Source organism: Penicillium chrysogenum, assembly GCF_028827035.1.
Source record: "Penicillium chrysogenum strain IBT 35668 chromosome Unknown utg000001l_segment0_segment0, whole genome shotgun sequence".
NCBI classification, from domain to species: domain Eukaryota; kingdom Fungi; phylum Ascomycota; class Eurotiomycetes; order Eurotiales; family Aspergillaceae; genus Penicillium; species Penicillium chrysogenum.
In genome coordinates this window covers 7925238-7941671 of record NW_026622749.1, presented here as the reverse complement: position 1 = coordinate 7941671, position 16434 = coordinate 7925238, and the positions used below count along the sequence as shown (strand labels likewise).

The window sequence follows — 16434 nt, the reverse complement described above, 5'->3', positions numbered from 1 at the left end:
GTCGACACAAGGAAGTTTCCTCATGGGCAGTTTGTTCGGGACATGTCGTTACTTCGGGCCTATCGTGAAGCTCCAGAAGTCGACGAGAAAATGCGGAGTTTTTTCAATTGTCGTCTAAAGAGCGCATATTTTGACAATGGAGAGTATCTGTCACAGGGGGTTTTGCATCATACTGGGAGGTCTAGTGTGGTATCTCTAGCACAGCTCATCCAGGCGGGGTTACATGATCTTTATCCTCAATTTGCGGATCCCGGAGGGATGGATAGATGGACAAAACGTGTTGGGTCGCTTCGTTCACGATGGTCTATTGAGCAAACAACAACCCAGCGCGACATACAAAAGGCGGTTGAGATAGCCAGAGCATGTTTCAAAAGTTTCGATGCGTGCGATGTAGCATTGCTGCTATCATCATTCAAAAACCGCAAGCTTCGCGTCCCAGCGACAAAAGGTACGTTTCTCAAAAGCTCTCTGCCCGGAACAAGCAATTCTAGATGATCTTTCAAACAAATTGTTTGAGTTTTACTTCGAGATATCGATGGTCAGTACTCAGATTGCGAGTCTAAATCGCCATCATCGCTCGCGGGGGTTTCAAGCAGATGAGAGGGAAGTTCAGAATGTGGCAGAGGAGCTTCAAGAAATACTTCTTCACTTGTGGCAAAGGCGGCCGTCATTGCTACGGGTAGACAGGAGTCAGTTGCAAAAGAAAATATGGCCGGGGTTGAGAAGTTCGGTTGGCCGACTGGTTGACCTATGCAGTGCGGCATATTTTGCCGAGGTCATATATCTGGGTCGTGCATACGGGAAATGCCCTACTGCATCGGCGGAGTCTCTGGAAGCCATGAAACAAATTTACCACATAGTGGATTCTCCCTCTGGTGGACATTCTGCGGTGGATCCCGGTTTCATATGGCCGTTATTCATGTATGCTGTCGAGCATACAGATCCTGAGCAAAGTCAGTGGGCAGTCAGGACTTTACGCAAGGTCAAAAATCCAATCTGGCACAGTGAATTCGTGTCAAACCTTGCCCAGGGCATAAGTGAGGAGCAGCTTAAGCAAGGCCAGAGGGTGGATACTAGATACTTCTGTCTCAAGCACTTCAACAATCCGCCACCGTTTATCTAGACTATATACAGATATGTGGTATTTTAAGACCAACCGAAAAGGATGCTTCGGGAGGAGAGACGGAAAAGGAGCATTTATGAGGTACTCAATTATTAAAGACATCTATCTAGGCTCGCAAGTGCACCTTCGGTCGTAGCCGCTCGTATTCTTGTCAGACTGAGACATACACTCTTCCTTCAAAGGCGGCTAGACTAAAGTGATCAACCCCTTGCGAACGAGTACTTAGTGCGAGGTTAGATGGCTTCAACATGGGGTAAGACGATGGAAGCGACCACCGTTGTGGCTGGTCGCTCAGGTTCGCAACCGTAAACAAGACTTTGCCATCAGTGCCTTCCTTGATGAAGGTCAGCAGATCTTCATGTTCATCAATCAGCTGGAATCGCCCATAAATGGCTAGATCCTTGTACCGCTTCCTGAATCGAATCACGGCCTTCCAGAACTCGAGGACGCTTCCTTTGTTGCCTATCTGACTGGCAACATTGATTTCACGATAAGTGTCCAGCACACGCATCCATGGAGTAACGCAAGCAGCGCAAAAGCCTGCGTTGGCGGAGTCGTCCCATTGCATTGGCACTCTGGCATGGTCTCGGGCAACCTTTTGAAGTGCATCCAACGCTTCTTCCAACGCCGTAGGGTCACCACCCGTCTGCCGCCGAATCTTGTTGTAATGGTTGACTGAGCGGATACACTTGTACTCTTCAACAGGGTAGGAAGGCGGTGCGTTAACTATACCGATCTCCTGACCTTGGTATAGAAAAAGAGTGCCCGTCATTGTCCCGAGCACCATGGCCAACACCTTGGCTGCTTGGGTGCGATGGGCCGGGTCATCTGATAGGAAACGAGAAACAGACCGGCCTTGGTCATGATTCTCAAGAAAGACCGTCGCCCAGGCATCCGTGTCCCGAATCACATCTTGCCACTTGGTCAGCTCCCGCTTGAAGTCTTTCTTGGTAAAATTTTGCAGTCTGAAACGATCACCCGGAGTTTGACCAAGATACACCGTGTCAAAATTGAAGACCATGTCGACTTGCTTTTCTTGGGCCGAGATAAATCGCATCACGTCGGATTCATCTGGCGTATTGGGGAGCTCTCCCACAGTGAAGACGTCGTACTCATCCAGTACCGCTCGGATTTCCGAAATATATTCGTGGATGCGGGGCCCGTTTGTAAAATTCTGGAAGGCCAGCTGGGTCTCATCAGCGGTGTCGGTAATGGGAGCATCCACAAAGTCCACGCGCTTGGAATAGCGATTCACAGTGTCAACTCGAAAGCCATCGATGCCTTTATCCAGCCAAAATCTGATCGCTGTATCATAGAGGGCGCGTCGACAATCCGGATTCTCCCAATTCAGATCGGGCTGCTCGGGCGCGTAGATATGAACGTAATACTGTTGGGTCTTCTCGTCCCAGCTCCAGGTCGGGCCTCCGAAATTGCTTCGCCAGTTGGTTGGAGGATGGCGCTTTCCTGCCGCATCATATCGGGCAGGGCGCCAGATGTACCAGTCTCGCTTGGGGGAGTCGACTGATGACCGCGATTCCTTAAACCAGGGGTGGAGATCAGACGAGTGATTGATAACGAGGTCGAAGATGATTTTCATCCCCAGGGCATGAGTCCGCTCTATGAGGGTATCAACGTCCTTCATTGACCCGTACGGTCCGTGAATTTTCTGGTAATCTGAGATATCGTACCCCATATCGACTTGCGGACTCTTGTAGTGAGGGCTGACCCAGATGATGTCCACTCCTAGGTCCCGAAGGTAATTCAGCTTGGAGATGATACCGGGGATATCACCGATTCCGTCATTGTTGGAATCTTTGAAGCTAGAAACATAGATCTCATACACAACACTTTCTTTCCACCACCTGGGCTCGTGATATCGCACCTGATGCGGCATAATCGTAAAGTCTGGTGTGAATCTTTGTTGGTTGAGACGGGTGTGAACTGCAAGCATCTCCCCCGTCCAACGTTACCTCCGCTCATTTAAATGCCTAAGAAGCTCCTGAGGTTTTGTGGCTCCTGGGAACTAGCGAACGATCGCCGACGGGACACTTAATCTTCCAACTCCCTCGCCGATCGGCTCGCTATCTTTGTTGTCGGCGATCGGTACAAGAGCTAATTGTGTGGATTGATACGGTTTACCTGATTGGTTGTTTTAACCGGCAAATAGAATTCACAAACCTTGTTTCCTTTTCTCCGCATCCGATTTGCCTGCAGACTCTTCCTTTCCCCGGATTAGTTCCCCCAGACCATAGGAGGACCTATCTAGGTAGATTTGCGTCGTGCATAAATACCACCGTTGGGGTCATGGCTCATGGTCAAAGAATAAGAGAAGAAGTTGAACTAAAATTGATTGCTTCTGAAAATGACGACGACTCATATTGATAATACGGCCACACCGAAGCACCAAGATACCCTTCTGGATGAAGCTCGTTGTGCCACCCAGAGCGAACATGAGCTTACCTTTCTGCGGACCCTCCGGCTATATCCCAAGGCAATCGCATGGTCCATGTTTCTGTCTCTAGCCATCATCATGGAAGGCTACGACATGAAGCTCGTGGGTTCCCTTTTTGCTCAACCCGCTTTTCAGGAAAAATACGGCCAGCAGTTGCCGGATGGCACGTATGAAATCAGCGCTTCTTGGCAAGCTGGCCTCTCGAATGGTGCTTCAATTGGGTCACTCATGGGCCTTCTCATCAACGGTTATCTGTCAGAACGATTCGGATTTCGCCAAACGATGCTGGCCTCGTTAGCTTTGATTACTGCTACGATATTCATCCCCTTCTTTGCTCCAAGTATCGAGGTGTTGCAAGTGGGCCAGGTTTAATGGGCATTCCTTGGGGCATCTTTCAGACCTTGACTACTTCATACGCGGCCGAAGTGACTCCGACCCATCTTCGCGCTTATCTCACCACCTACGTGAACCTCTGCTGGGCAAGCTCACACCCTCCCCTCTACCTTTTCTTTCTTTCGGTTGATGAAGCGGTTAAGATGAAAAGGGTGAAATGATGAAACTAATTTTCTGAATATCAAGGTTTTTGGACAACTACTCTCCGCCGGTGTGCTGCGAGGAGTGCTCACACGATCTGACCAATGGTCTTATCGCATCCCCTTTGCCCTACAATGGGTCTGGCCAATTCCATTGATGATTGGAATAATTTTTGCCCCTGAGCCGCCTTGGTGGCTTGTTCGCAAGAATCGCTTGGAGGAAGCCAAAGCGGCTCTCCGCCGATTAACATCGCCCGGCCGTATTGAGTTTGACGCCGACCAAGCAATCACACTAATGGTGGTGACGACAGAGAGCGAACGGGAAACTGGTACAGGCACTCGCTATATCGATTGCTTCCGCGCCGTAGATCTACGCCGCACCTCGATCGCCTGTTGCTGCTGGGGTATTCAAATATTATCCGGCACAGGCTTACGCATTTACTCCACCTACTTCTACCAGCAAGCGGGACTCCCGACGGAGCAGGCCTTCACCATGTCTATCATACAGTATGCCCTCGGCATCGCCGGCGTGTTTGTAGCCTGGATTTTGCTACCACGGTTTGGCCGACGAACCATTTACCTCTGGGGCTTGGGCATTTTGGCAGTGGTCTTGCTGGTGATTGGCGGTCTGGGCGTCGCTGATTCTCGATCACCATCCCCAGCCGACAGCAGCGCTAGCAGCGGACTTGCTTGGTCCATCGGATCTATGCTGATTGTATACACGTTCTTCTACGATGTCACAATCGGCCCAGTCTGCTACTCACTTGTGGCGGAGATCCCTTCCGTCCGTCTCCGCAGCAAGTCGATCGTGCTAGCACGTATAACATACAATATCCTCAATATTGTCAGCAACATCATCACACCCTACATGCTGAACCCGTCGGCATGGAACTGGGGTGCGAAAGCAGGCTTTTTCTATGGTGGCACTTGTGTTTTATCTTTCGTCTATACTTATTTCTGCATTCCTGAGCCCAGCGGTCGGACCTATGCGGAGCTAAACATCCTGTTCCAGCGAAACGTCCCAGCTCGGAGTTTCGCTAAAACACATGTCGATCTAGCCGAGGCGAGAGCGTTGGACACGGATAACTCTAAGAACGACTGAGTGGTGACCGGCAAACAGGTTCGATTTATTTTGCTGATGGGCCTTGACTAATTTTAAGTTCAAGGATATGAACAAGGTAGACGTCGCTTGGTTCTATGCGATGCACATAGTTTAAGAACGATTAGCTGGCAAATCCTAACCCTCTACTACGGCAATGCATAGCCGCGAGTGCGCCTCCGTACAAATTCTAGCAATTAATTCCTACAATACCAAATACCCCCCCCCCGTCTTGCTCAATTCTTCGTCCTGCAATTATACGGGCATGACACGATCGTACAGATACTGCTAGAGCACGGAGCCGATGCCAATCCCCAGAGTGGAGAATAGGAAAGGTGCCCTAGGCTGCTTGTTATGAAGGACACAACAAGATCGCGCAGATACTGCTAGACCGCCCAACACAACTACCTATGTACAGGTAAGCTTGAGATTGATAACCCTGCTGACCTCGATACTCCATATATATATATACTTTACGGAAGGATTGTGTTACATAGGATAGCTGAAAGCTGTGGAGTTAAAGGGAAAATGCCCCTTTAGACTAACTACTAGCCTAATATTAAGCCACACAGATCAGACAGGTGTTGGTCCCGCGATCTATGGTCTCGTCTAAATTGAGAGTCACAGTTGGCAAGCGAATCATTGCACACTATTGGGAAAGCTTTTCGGCCAAAGTGTAAATACAAAGCATCGATGGCTTAGAATATTGGTCAAGATATACACGATGGTGGTCCACCATGTAGATTAACTGACATTCTGGGACGGGTAGTTGAACAGAATTTTGCGGCTGTGTCGTTGCACCATTGTTTGAAGTATGGCTTCCACGTTTGCCTCCAGTTGAGAGGTCCGAAAGGCCACAATAAGGATGAGCTTAGGGATACACAGTAGATTCCCTTCTGGGTAGTCCAACGGGCCGAGTTCCTTCAAAGGAAGGAAAGAAAGGAAACGAGGTTTGACGTCGCCGTTTGCGTCTTCGTGGAATTCTCTACCTTTCCTTGTGGTAGCTTACAGAGGGGGAAAAAGCGTGGTCGGCCCTAATATCTAGCCGAGAAGCAGCTGTTAAATTAGCGAATTTGTGACTCAAATTCTCATGGTCACCTATATATTCCGAGGCGAAGTGCGCTCCTTATTAAAAAACACATATCTTTGCGCGAACCTAATTTTTGAAATTGTACCACAACGCCGAGGGCTACAGCTCTCATTCTAATCGCAAGTTAATTGTAACTTCCGGCTCCATCTCCTGATACCAATTTTATATTTGTAGACGGTATAGTGGCGCCAGGGAGCCAGTGGCCGCCCCTTTCAGGGGGCCGCGAAAATTCTGCACGCAACATCAACGAGCGCATTTTGGATGCCAACTACGACGTACGCCAGTTGCTGAATCACACCAGCAGTAACAACTCTGTGAAAGTCCCAAGATCGGTGTTAGAATACCTGAAGACCGTTCAGGAGCTCACCACTGATCTCATCATGAACCCAATTGGCTAGGACTGGAAACAGTAATTTGAACAGCTGCGCCAGGAGACTAGCTAGATTAAACAAGACATTCATGCGGTGAGAATTGCGTCTTCGAATATTAATGCCAATGCCGGCGGATCGAACCGGATCAAGTCGTACGTTGATGCCGTTAAAAATGCGCCGCCGCCGACGCACTTTTTGTCCAGTTATGGATCGGCGTCGACTAAACCTGCATCGCCTTCCGATCTTATCCAGGACCGTCAAATTATTGTTAAACTGGGTGATTCCGACGGTATCAAATACTTCCGTGCGCAAACGCCTGCTGAAATCACGAAGCTTGCTGAGAAAGCGCGTGCGAAGGCGGCAAAGGCTACGTATGGGGTGATAGTGGCATCCGCTAAATTTGTTACAGTAAAGCAATTAAAATCGGGGATATCTCGCTCTCCCTTCGTACTGCGAAGGAAGCGGAGATAATGAGATGTTACCGAACTACGTGGGTGAAGTATTTGTGGAAGGGATCGGAAATGGCTTGCCGAGCTGGGGGGGTTGTTGTACACGACGTTAATATACGGTCTCTCGGTGTCAATTCGGTAGCCGGTATTGGGGAGTAAGGCCGGAAGCAGAGTATTATAAAGCAATTGCTTACCGAGAACTTGTTTAACTAGGGGAGGGGGAGATCACCTAGGTGTTATAGCTTGTCCTCCTAGAGGGCAAGAAATCCGGTTCGCTAATTGTCGAGTTCACCTTACCGTATATAGCCAACAATGCCATCGACACCGGTACTCTCCGGGACTCAGAGGTTCTTACCACGGTCTTGTACAACCGTGCTACGCGTATACGCTAATGTCACAACTGTTAGAAATACGGATATATAGGAAACACCTGTTCTAGCGGAACTAAGCGTGTCTTTTGCGCTGAGAAGTATCATTCTCGAGACTGCTAGCGTAAGAAGGACGTAACACTTAGTGAACGAAAGTGCGCTAATTGCGGGGGCGTATATAACGGATGGTCGAAGCGGTGCCCCGATTTTATTAGAGAGATTGAGAGGGTGTAGGTTCTCGCGTAGGCGAGAGAGCGGCACTACCGGGTGCCGGTATACCTCTTGATTAGGGAGGCTAGGTATGGGACGCCGGCAGCCACTACTATAGGACCTAGGAGTTTAGGAGGTAGCGGCTCCGGAACTTCTATCAAGGATAGCTCTGGGTGGGGACGAAAGCCACCCACCCGACCCAAAGTATCAACTAAGACAATAAGCTTAGGCTAACCGGAGAGCAGCAGCGAGGGGCTAATATTATCGGAGGATACTAAAATACAGGGGACCTAAGAGCCTAAGTAAGAGGATACCCTAGTGATAGCCACTTTTATAGTGGGAGAAAATGAGGCTAACGCAATTAGGTAATCAATCCTCTAGTCGGTATAAAGGCTAGTAAGGGGAGTTAATCGATTAATTTATGCACCGGTAGAGATACGATCTAAACCTCTAAGACGTAGGGTACCTAGCTGGCCCTCGATAGTATCGTAACGACAACCAGAAGCAAAGGTCTAATAAGATCTATACTTGATATAAATATAGCACAAAAGCGGGCAAGAAACGAAGTATATGTTCTCGAGGATTAAGAGGTAGTACTGCTAGGTACGCCATCGTCGTCGGCATCGGCTATATCAGCCACCGAATACTAGCTATCGGTATTATCCCGCACTAGCGGGAACGTACGACGGGCGAGAAAGCCTAGTGCTGCTAGTAAGTAAACTGCTAACAATAAGGAGAACGCCATCTTCAAGTATAGAAAAGGATTACCAGAAAGGTGCTGTGGAATAGCGGGTGCATGCACTGTAAACAAGCTCAAAGGGCTTGATCGAATTGTATTCAAGATCTAGCCGAAAATCAGGTAGTTTTTGATTTGATCCTGTCATCTAGTTTTTTAGACAAATGTACACCCAATGTGCACAAGGTGCAGTGCTTCGGGAATCCGATGTCACCACCTACGTGTTCTTTGATTGTTTCTCGGAGCCTAATGTCAAGGGAGGATAACATTCTTTAGGCGACGTACAAAAGCATCACTGTTTCAATGACATGGGTATCGTAGGACTGGAAAGTATTCCGTAACACCCCGTAACACAAATAGAAAAGCTATCGTAATATGTCTCGTTGACAATTGTGCTGGTCCTGCTGTCCTGCAGAATGACATACAATTTGTTCTCAAGGCGATAACTTAGGCTTAGCGTTCGTGAGAGGTATGATCGTCCTGTCCCTCCTTGCTTATCGGTTCATCTTTAATATCTGCTTGGTGAAGGAGAGGACTCTCATCAATACTCGCGCTTTTCATATGCGTATCTTGGTTGGCATCTTTGTCAACGTTACTAGAGGCTGGGACGGGGGCATAAGGGTGCGAAATGCTTTCCCGATAAGGATGGGATCTGCCCGTTTGAATAGCGCCGTTATTAGTCTCGCGATGAGCGGAAGAAAGAGCGAAATCGCCAGAGTCAAAGTATGTCCGTTCCTACCGGTTGTTAGTTATCGCGCGTTATACGAAACTGTATTTTGTGTACCTTAGGCGTTTGAGCTAGTAAGCTTCCACGCCGCAGCTTTCCGTACTTTTTGAGACTGTTCTCCGATTTAGACAACAGCGGAGAGGATCATTAGTGTCGTTCGTTCCAGGAAGGGTGGGACGTACTCCGAGATCTGGTCCTCCTGGCGGCATTCTGAGAGGTGAGTCGTGTATTTTCAGATGATTTTCCAAGCCTGCGATAGGGACTGCATTTGAGCAGGGAATACTAAGATTCTCGAAATTATGATGTTCGTGACGTTATTTGCCCTGCGCGTGACCTTGGAACCTGGAAGGTCCCAAGGTTCCAAGGTTGAGATCCAACGGCGATTAGTCAGCGTAGATCGGCTGGGCAATTGGAAAGCTGCATAGATAAGTCGTCATTACCAGAGGGGCATATTGGTATTCCCGAGCTATTCTCAATATAATGAAGAATCCTAGCATTAGGGCTCGAGAAGTAACCAAAGAGGTGGTGTAGTGGTAACCCAGGCAACCTACAGGATGACAATCTTTTTGAATAAACAGTGAGGTATATATAATGAGCTAGAGAACTGGGAATGTCAAAATGTGATTAGCTTATCTCTTAGTCTCGCTGAGAGCGCCACTAGACCAAAATAGGCAGTTACAGTGTCTGTTATCTCTACGGTCCGAGGATATTCCGGTTAAATTACCCCGTATCCAAGTATTGGGACGCGGTATTTGACACTATACAACTACTAAGTTTTTAAACTAAATAAAATTAGTCAAAGCGATTCAGAAATGGTTTTAGTTCTGCTTCGTTATCCCTAAACGGACCCAAAATATGATTGATTCCAAAGTAGGGTCTTCGTTCAGCCAATAACCAGCTTTTTCATCAGCTGCGGAAAGTCTAGAAGCAATAAACTGATCGGAAATATTGCATAACTCCTGATTTCGCAACTTTCTCAGCGAGAGGAATCGGAGGGACTCGCATCCTCACTCACACTTTGTAGTATCTCGTCAATCACTTGCTAATATATAGTAACCTTATCCTATCCCGAACGACGCGCTAAATTGATATGATTTATTTCCCACCGTTTTGCGGCGGTAACGCGGAGGTAAATTTTGTATGCTATATGACGACGGGCACTCGCGTCGAGGATGATTCTATACGATTAGTTTCGTGTCGATAGTAGGAGAGCAGATTGAAATTATTGCTTCGCTTACTCTCTTAAGTGGGAGGTTTGAGCGTCTTCGTTCCCTCTATTGTCGGTGGCGCCGGAGTGTTTGTAGCTAGTACGTAACAAATTCAAGGTAGCCTCACGGTTCTGATTAAGCACTAGATAGCCTTCCTGATAAGCGTCACTCAAATATATGCTCGAGGTTTGTTCTATTGTGTAAAGTAGCCGGGTTCGGTAGTTATTTATCAATTCTACAATTCTTATAGCACGTGTATTATTAGATAATAGCGTATATTGATATCTAGAATAGGCCGATTCGATCAAGTCTTGACCTACTAACGAGGAAGATATAGGAGCCTCTATGATTATACCATCGAACCTCTGTTAGGGATAAATAGTCAAAAAATCGAGTCATCTTATCCCGGAATGCAAAAAGAGCTAAGCTGCCTCGAGGAAGGCCTGAGTCGATGACGCGACTTTTCTTGCTCTGACTCTGAATGAGACTTCTGGTGTTATATAATGGGAGGGACGACGTTGTATCAGTGATTACGCACCCAGTAGGATCTAAGGTAGGATTTAATAGATATCTAATGCTAAGTCGATTAGGAGTAGGGGACGTAGTGGAAGAATGCTGTAGTGGAATGCTCTGGTGAGCCTAGCTTTGACCGACTTTTGCAAATTTCGATCACATGATAATCGTGATTTACTGGATGCAGCTTGCCGGAAGCTCCTTACCTAACATTCCGTCATGCCCTTCGGGTAGCTGAAGTAAAGTAGTCGAGAAGTTTGCGGTTGCTGTTATGACAGAACGATTTGTTAGGAAGATAGGGTCCACAATATGGGAGTATGAGAAGCAGTATTCTCATGTCCTTGATGTGGTGGATAAGATACTAAAACAAAGTCGAGGACTTTGAGTGTTCATGAGTCTCCTATGTGGTCATGTTGAGATTTTATATTTTACACTAGACCTAGTTGCTTAGGGGTTGTGATTCGTAAATCTAAGAATTTTTCTTCACATCTGATTAGAATGCCTTTCGGCTAATTTCTACATCGTTCAGCAGAGAATATAGCTATTATATTAAGGTGGCGGAAGCTAGGAATATATGACCTATAGTAAAGAAAGCTTGGCCCTTCCTTCTCCTATCTTCCTACTCACACAACTGGAGAGATTTGAGATTGGATGAGGCTGGTTTGCTCGTAGGGTCGAAGCTATTCCTAACTACGCTCGATAAGGAAGGGCTTAGGTCCGATAGTACTACGTAGGGGCTACCATAATAGCCAGGCGTTAGGACGTAATCCGAGTGGTGTTCCCATGGTTTGTGGCCTATAAACTGTATTGCATCATCGAGGCGAAGTTGGTTCATCTCTCACAATAATCACGATCCTTATAAAACATATTAGCTAGGAGAACCAGGTTAGGATTGAGGCTAGTAACGAATGAGAAGTGCACTAGATAGCAAAATGTATAGAGATAGACGAAAAAACATATTTCCCTACTAGGTTTAGTTCCTCTATAAGGTAAGTATAGGCTATTGCACTCTGACTAGCGAGCGAAAACGGTGGTTTGCTATATGTGGAAAGAATGGGTGGAAAGAGGCAAAACGTGGCTGACGGGAGAGATGAAGCTAGCTGGATGATCGCTAGATCTACCAGACGATTCTAAGTGGTTCTATATAATATACGCTAATATAACGATGACTCATTGCTACATAGCCATACCTACAATCATTACGATAACAGTTTTGCCTATGAGGCGGTGGCCTAACCCGGCCTAGCGCGCGTCGGAATCAATTTCTCCAAATCAAGAAGAAAGAGATCGGAGGTATAGCTGATTTCGATGAAAAATTGTGGGCCGCTTAAATTTCCCGCACAGAATGAGACTAAGCAAAAAGCTATGGATTTCAAAAGACGACAGAGGAAAGGGGATGGCAGAGCCATGATGATAAGAATACAGGCCAGCAATAGTCAAAATTAAAGGCATATGGCGAGAAGTCAGCAAATGCTGTCAAAGGAGTACAGCGGAGTTATCAGCATACTCTGACAGAAAAAGCAAAGAACCATCAAGGAAGATGCAGAGAAACGGAGTGATTCAGCCTGAGCTTCATCGACTCGACGACATCTGGCATATTCAAAGCTACTCCGATGCGGTTTCCCTCGTGGATCACATCAGCAAATAGTATTCCTGCAACATCTCCGTCGGCAGAGATCACGAAGCTGCCAGAATCGCCATCCTCCAGGAAATCGCCATCCACACCCGTGATAACATATTCTTCGGTGATATGGGTTGCCATTGATATTTCAGCGCCATCGATTTCATATCGTCGCCCTTTCCACTGACAGACGCTTTTCGCACCATTACAGATGCCCCCAGTCACCTCCGTGTTACGACCTTTCTTGAAGTAGTACTCATCAGTCTGTAGTTCACCAAACTGTGTGATAGAGCTGTTAGGCCGGGGAAGAAAGGTTGCAGATCCACCAGATAGGAGATTAGTCGACGTGGGCCTCTGCTTCCGCGGGATGTCAGGTACTATGTTCGGGCGGAAGTACCGTTGCTGGGCTTCGGTTGTAAGCTCGACGAATGCCCAATCAAGGAACCGTTTGCCATGGACCAATAGTCCTGATGCAAATCTGACTTTGCCGAGAACGTATGGCATAGACTTCACAACATTTTGTGTCTGGATCAGACTAGCGTCGGCGACGTCGAGGTCCTGGAGCCGCTGCCGAGAGGCTTCTCTGGGTTCTTCTCCGGCGAGAAGCCGCAGCTCAATGGTCTCTTCGATCCGAGCCTTCTGGGATGCGAGGCTTTCTCTGTGGTGCTGAATATCCGCGAGTGTACGGTCTCGGTCCATCTGGGCGATAGACTCGATGATGGTTGCATTTTGGTCGTCAGGGGGGAAATTGGCGGAAATTCCAGTGCGATCAACTTCATCGCGGAAGGGAGTGTGTGCTGTTGGTCTCACAGCATGGTAGTTAGTTAGAAACCCAAAATGGGCCCGGTCGTCATATCTTAGTTCAACAAAACCGCCCAGAGTTCCAGCATTCTGATCACCGCTGATTCCAATTGAATCACCCATCGCCACCCAATCTCTGTCATCAAACCGATCTCTGAATGAGATGGAAGGATCATGTTTCAGGAGATTAAGGGTTCCCGGCAGAAACTCCACGTCAACAAGCAGAGCTGACACCTTCAATGAAAGTTGTCCGATGATCCGGGCCCGGATTTCGTACCAGTTGGCCATGAGTAATGGCTGGACGAAAATCACAATTCCAGGTCCCGCCGAGCGAATGTCAGGGCCACCGACGTTGAACGGGCAAATCATTTGCCAGTTCTCCCCCACTGCAGAACTCATCGTTTCCACAATACTGTGCTTGAGCGTATGAAAGGCGGAAACCACTGCACTTGTTGAGGCAATGGGATACAGATGAGGTGGAGAGAAGTGGTCTCCGTTGAGAACCTCGACGTGCACATTCGTAAGGGAATTCTTATGAAGCAGCTTGACAAGGCTGTCTTTGATAGGCCCTAAGCGGATGAAGGTTGACCCATCATCTGACACCGTAACGCGTAGCAAAAAGAAATAGCTGCCTGTAACTCGTGCTTTCAGGGTGTGGTGGAAAGATTCTGTGGGTACCCGGTGTTGACTGAGGATTGCGTCGATCTCAGGCCGAAGATGTCGTGTTGGATTCTCTTCTGTAGTGAGAAATTCGGTCTTCATTTCTGAGTTGTCATGTCCGTGGAATGTGTTGCTCTGAAAGGGGTCTGTGCGATAAAGGAACTCCTCCAGCGTCATTTCACCTTCATTGTCCTCTGACTCCCTCAGAAGCCGACGCCTCTTCCGCGGGCTTGGCGGGCCCGAAGAGGCGGGACTTGGAAACTCGCGGGGCTTGTAAGTGGACATTCTGATCTGAAAGAAAACAAATGGATGAACTGAATATCTCTGCTGATGGAGTTGGGAGAGGAAAAAAGAGAAAAGAGAAAAGAGTTGAGTGGGCTTCCAAGGTGAATTCCAGCTTTTCGGACCGCTCCTTCCACAATACTGCCAGATGACATGTAGACGTTGTGAGCTGTTTACCCGTTTAGATGTCGGCAACCTCCCGACATTGATTGCCGTACCCTGCCGTCTCAAATTTCAATGACTTCTGAAATCCGCCGAGGACGAGTTGCCAAGTGAGGCAAAAGTCAGCACGGACGATTGCATGCAGACCATAACACCAAACCAAAATAGAATCCACGCCTTGGGGTCCTTAATAGTCTCTTTTAATTAGACCACCGAGAAAGATTTTTGTCACCACCGTCCCGATCCTGCCCTATGCGTAGAGATAGCACCTGTCTCCCCCGAGCGTTGAGAAATCATGCATCCTTGGGCCCATTCGGCATCAGAAAAAAAAGAATAATGCCACCCCGGCTGCAAGAGTTATCCCACCATGAATAATGAATAATACGTGCCAGAGGGCTATCGTGAGTGATGTGTTTTTGCTAATCCCGTATATCAGACAACAGCCTAGTACTTGAGCTAGTCTATTTATTGAAACCTATAACGCGGTTCGGGCATTATTTTCTTGCTTGCGGTACTATATACTCGTTATTGTTATAAATGCACGCGAGCTCATACCTTCGTATCCAAGTCCGCCTTCCATTGTGCCCTCAGACCCCGATCCCCAAGAACAGTCTCAACAATACTCGCCCCAAACCTCGGCAGATTGGAATGTCCGCTATTGAGATCAACATCAATTCAGATAGGGCACCCCACCCTACGTCGTCAAGTGTCACGGTACAACTATATAGAGAGCACCCACCAGCCCACCGGACAGACCGAAATTCTTCGACAACGACTGCGCAACACACAGACCGGGATGTGTCCCAGATGCAAGCACAACCTTTGCGAAATGACGAACTGCCCACGTTCGCCGTCGACGTCTCCCGTCGCGAAGCCTTGGTATGCACTATCGAAGACGGTGAAGAGTTTCTTCCGCTGGACGAGGTTGGACACCGCGATACCCCGTATACCGGCGTATTGAGTCACGTATAGTCAGCCATAGTTCTCCATCATTTTCTTGTCATGTCCGGTGGCACACATGGCGTTTCATGCTGGGACGATATCATCGCCAATGCATCGAAAGTGAGGCAGATTCGTACCATCATCGACGGCATGAGTCGTGACATTGACGGGCGCCGCGACATCGGCTATCCCGTATACGGCCGAGGTGTGACGATGATCAGCGCGCGCAACCGGCTGGTCCAAGTTGATTCCGGTATACAGTTGCAGATATGGGGCGTGACCGTGAACCAAGATGACTATGTAATTGCCGATCGCTGCGGGACGGTATTCATCCCAGCGGAGCGCATCGAAGAGGTTCTGGATTATGACGAGCGGATCGATCGTCGTCAAAACATTGTGGTTCAAGCTGTCCGAGTCGGGCGTCCGATGACTGAGGTCATGCATGACACGCAATTCGAAGCTATTCGTGAGGGGACCTGCCAGCGACCTGCCAGGAAGCGTTGGTGATATCATCGACGATGGTGGTCGCACGGATTGTACTGTCTGGGGGCGATACCATGACTCAATGCGCCGGTATACGGGATATTGCGGGATCAGTTATCGATGGTGTCTGTCGCGATGTGAGCTGTGCGATCAACAATGACTACCCGCTCTTTACGGCTGGGTGTTGGATGCGAACCAGTAAGGATCGGGTTCAGGTGGGAGGCATCAACTGGCCGATTGGTATTGGTAAGGTACGTGTCGAACGGCGCGATATTGTTATTGCCGATGCAAATGGCGCTGTTGTTGTGCCTTGAGACCGAGCTCGTGAGGTGGCTGAAGTTTCGCGGAGGGTTGAGAAAAGCGAAGCTGGTATCCGGGAAATGGTTGCTGGTGGAGCGACGATCTCTGAGGCGAGAGAGAAGCCGGGTTATCATACGCTACAGCGTCAGGGAAGGTGTAGTTGGAGGATTCAGGAATTGTGTGATGTTGTTCTGCTCATGGTCTGCTTTCTTAAATTGTCACCACTTGCAATTTATCATATAACAAGAAGGTTGTTTACACAGTGCAAGTCAAACTACCAGTCTACAGGGTACAGACACATTGA

General features: G+C 48.1%; 8 protein-coding genes across 8 annotated transcripts; 5 read left to right on the top strand and 3 right to left on the bottom strand.

Annotated features, from left to right (window-relative positions):
- Window positions 1-1274: 1274 nt before the first annotated feature.
- On the bottom strand, window positions 1275-3017 carry N7489_003123 (alpha-glucosidase; the record flags this gene model as incomplete). The annotated part of the gene is made up of 1 exon (XM_056708878.1): window positions 1275-3017. The coding sequence occupies one exon, from the start codon at window positions 3015-3017 to the stop codon at window positions 1275-1277; it is 1743 nt and encodes a 580-aa protein (XP_056573180.1).
- A 468-nt stretch (window positions 3018-3485) lies between these two features.
- N7489_003122 (uncharacterized protein) lies at window positions 3486-5210 on the top strand (the record flags this gene model as incomplete). Its single annotated transcript, XM_056708877.1, has 2 exons — window positions 3486-3941; window positions 4155-5210. 2 exons carry the CDS (start codon window positions 3486-3488, stop codon window positions 5208-5210), a joined length of 1512 nt encoding a protein of 503 aa, XP_056573179.1.
- Window positions 5211-8041: 2831 nt separating this feature from the next.
- On the top strand, window positions 8042-8368 carry N7489_003121 (uncharacterized protein; the record flags this gene model as incomplete). Its single annotated transcript, XM_056708876.1, has 2 exons — window positions 8042-8091; window positions 8239-8368. The coding sequence occupies 2 exons, from the start codon at window positions 8042-8044 to the stop codon at window positions 8366-8368; spliced, it is 180 nt and encodes a 59-aa protein (XP_056573178.1).
- A 516-nt stretch (window positions 8369-8884) lies between these two features.
- N7489_003120 (Endosulphine) lies at window positions 8885-9367 on the bottom strand (the record flags this gene model as incomplete). Its single annotated transcript, XM_056708875.1, has 3 exons — window positions 8885-9166; window positions 9216-9275; window positions 9341-9367. The coding sequence occupies 3 exons, from the start codon at window positions 9365-9367 to the stop codon at window positions 8885-8887; spliced, it is 369 nt and encodes a 122-aa protein (XP_056573177.1).
- A 3043-nt stretch (window positions 9368-12410) lies between these two features.
- Window positions 12411-14246, bottom strand: N7489_003119 (uncharacterized protein; the record flags this gene model as incomplete). Its single annotated transcript, XM_056708874.1, has 1 exon — window positions 12411-14246. The coding sequence occupies one exon, from the start codon at window positions 14244-14246 to the stop codon at window positions 12411-12413; it is 1836 nt and encodes a 611-aa protein (XP_056573176.1).
- Window positions 14247-14942: 696 nt separating this feature from the next.
- On the top strand, window positions 14943-15377 carry N7489_003118 (uncharacterized protein; the record flags this gene model as incomplete). The annotated part of the gene is made up of 1 exon (XM_056708873.1): window positions 14943-15377. The coding sequence occupies one exon, from the start codon at window positions 14943-14945 to the stop codon at window positions 15375-15377; it is 435 nt and encodes a 144-aa protein (XP_056573175.1).
- A 30-nt stretch (window positions 15378-15407) lies between these two features.
- Window positions 15408-15854, top strand: N7489_003117 (RraA family protein; the record flags this gene model as incomplete). The annotated part of the gene is made up of 1 exon (XM_056708872.1): window positions 15408-15854. One exon carries the CDS (start codon window positions 15408-15410, stop codon window positions 15852-15854), a length of 447 nt encoding a protein of 148 aa, XP_056573174.1.
- An 11-nt stretch (window positions 15855-15865) lies between these two features.
- Window positions 15866-16144, top strand: N7489_003116 (uncharacterized protein; the record flags this gene model as incomplete). The annotated part of the gene is made up of 1 exon (XM_056708871.1): window positions 15866-16144. One exon carries the CDS (start codon window positions 15866-15868, stop codon window positions 16142-16144), a length of 279 nt encoding a protein of 92 aa, XP_056573173.1.
- Between the last annotated feature and the right edge of the window lie 290 nt (window positions 16145-16434).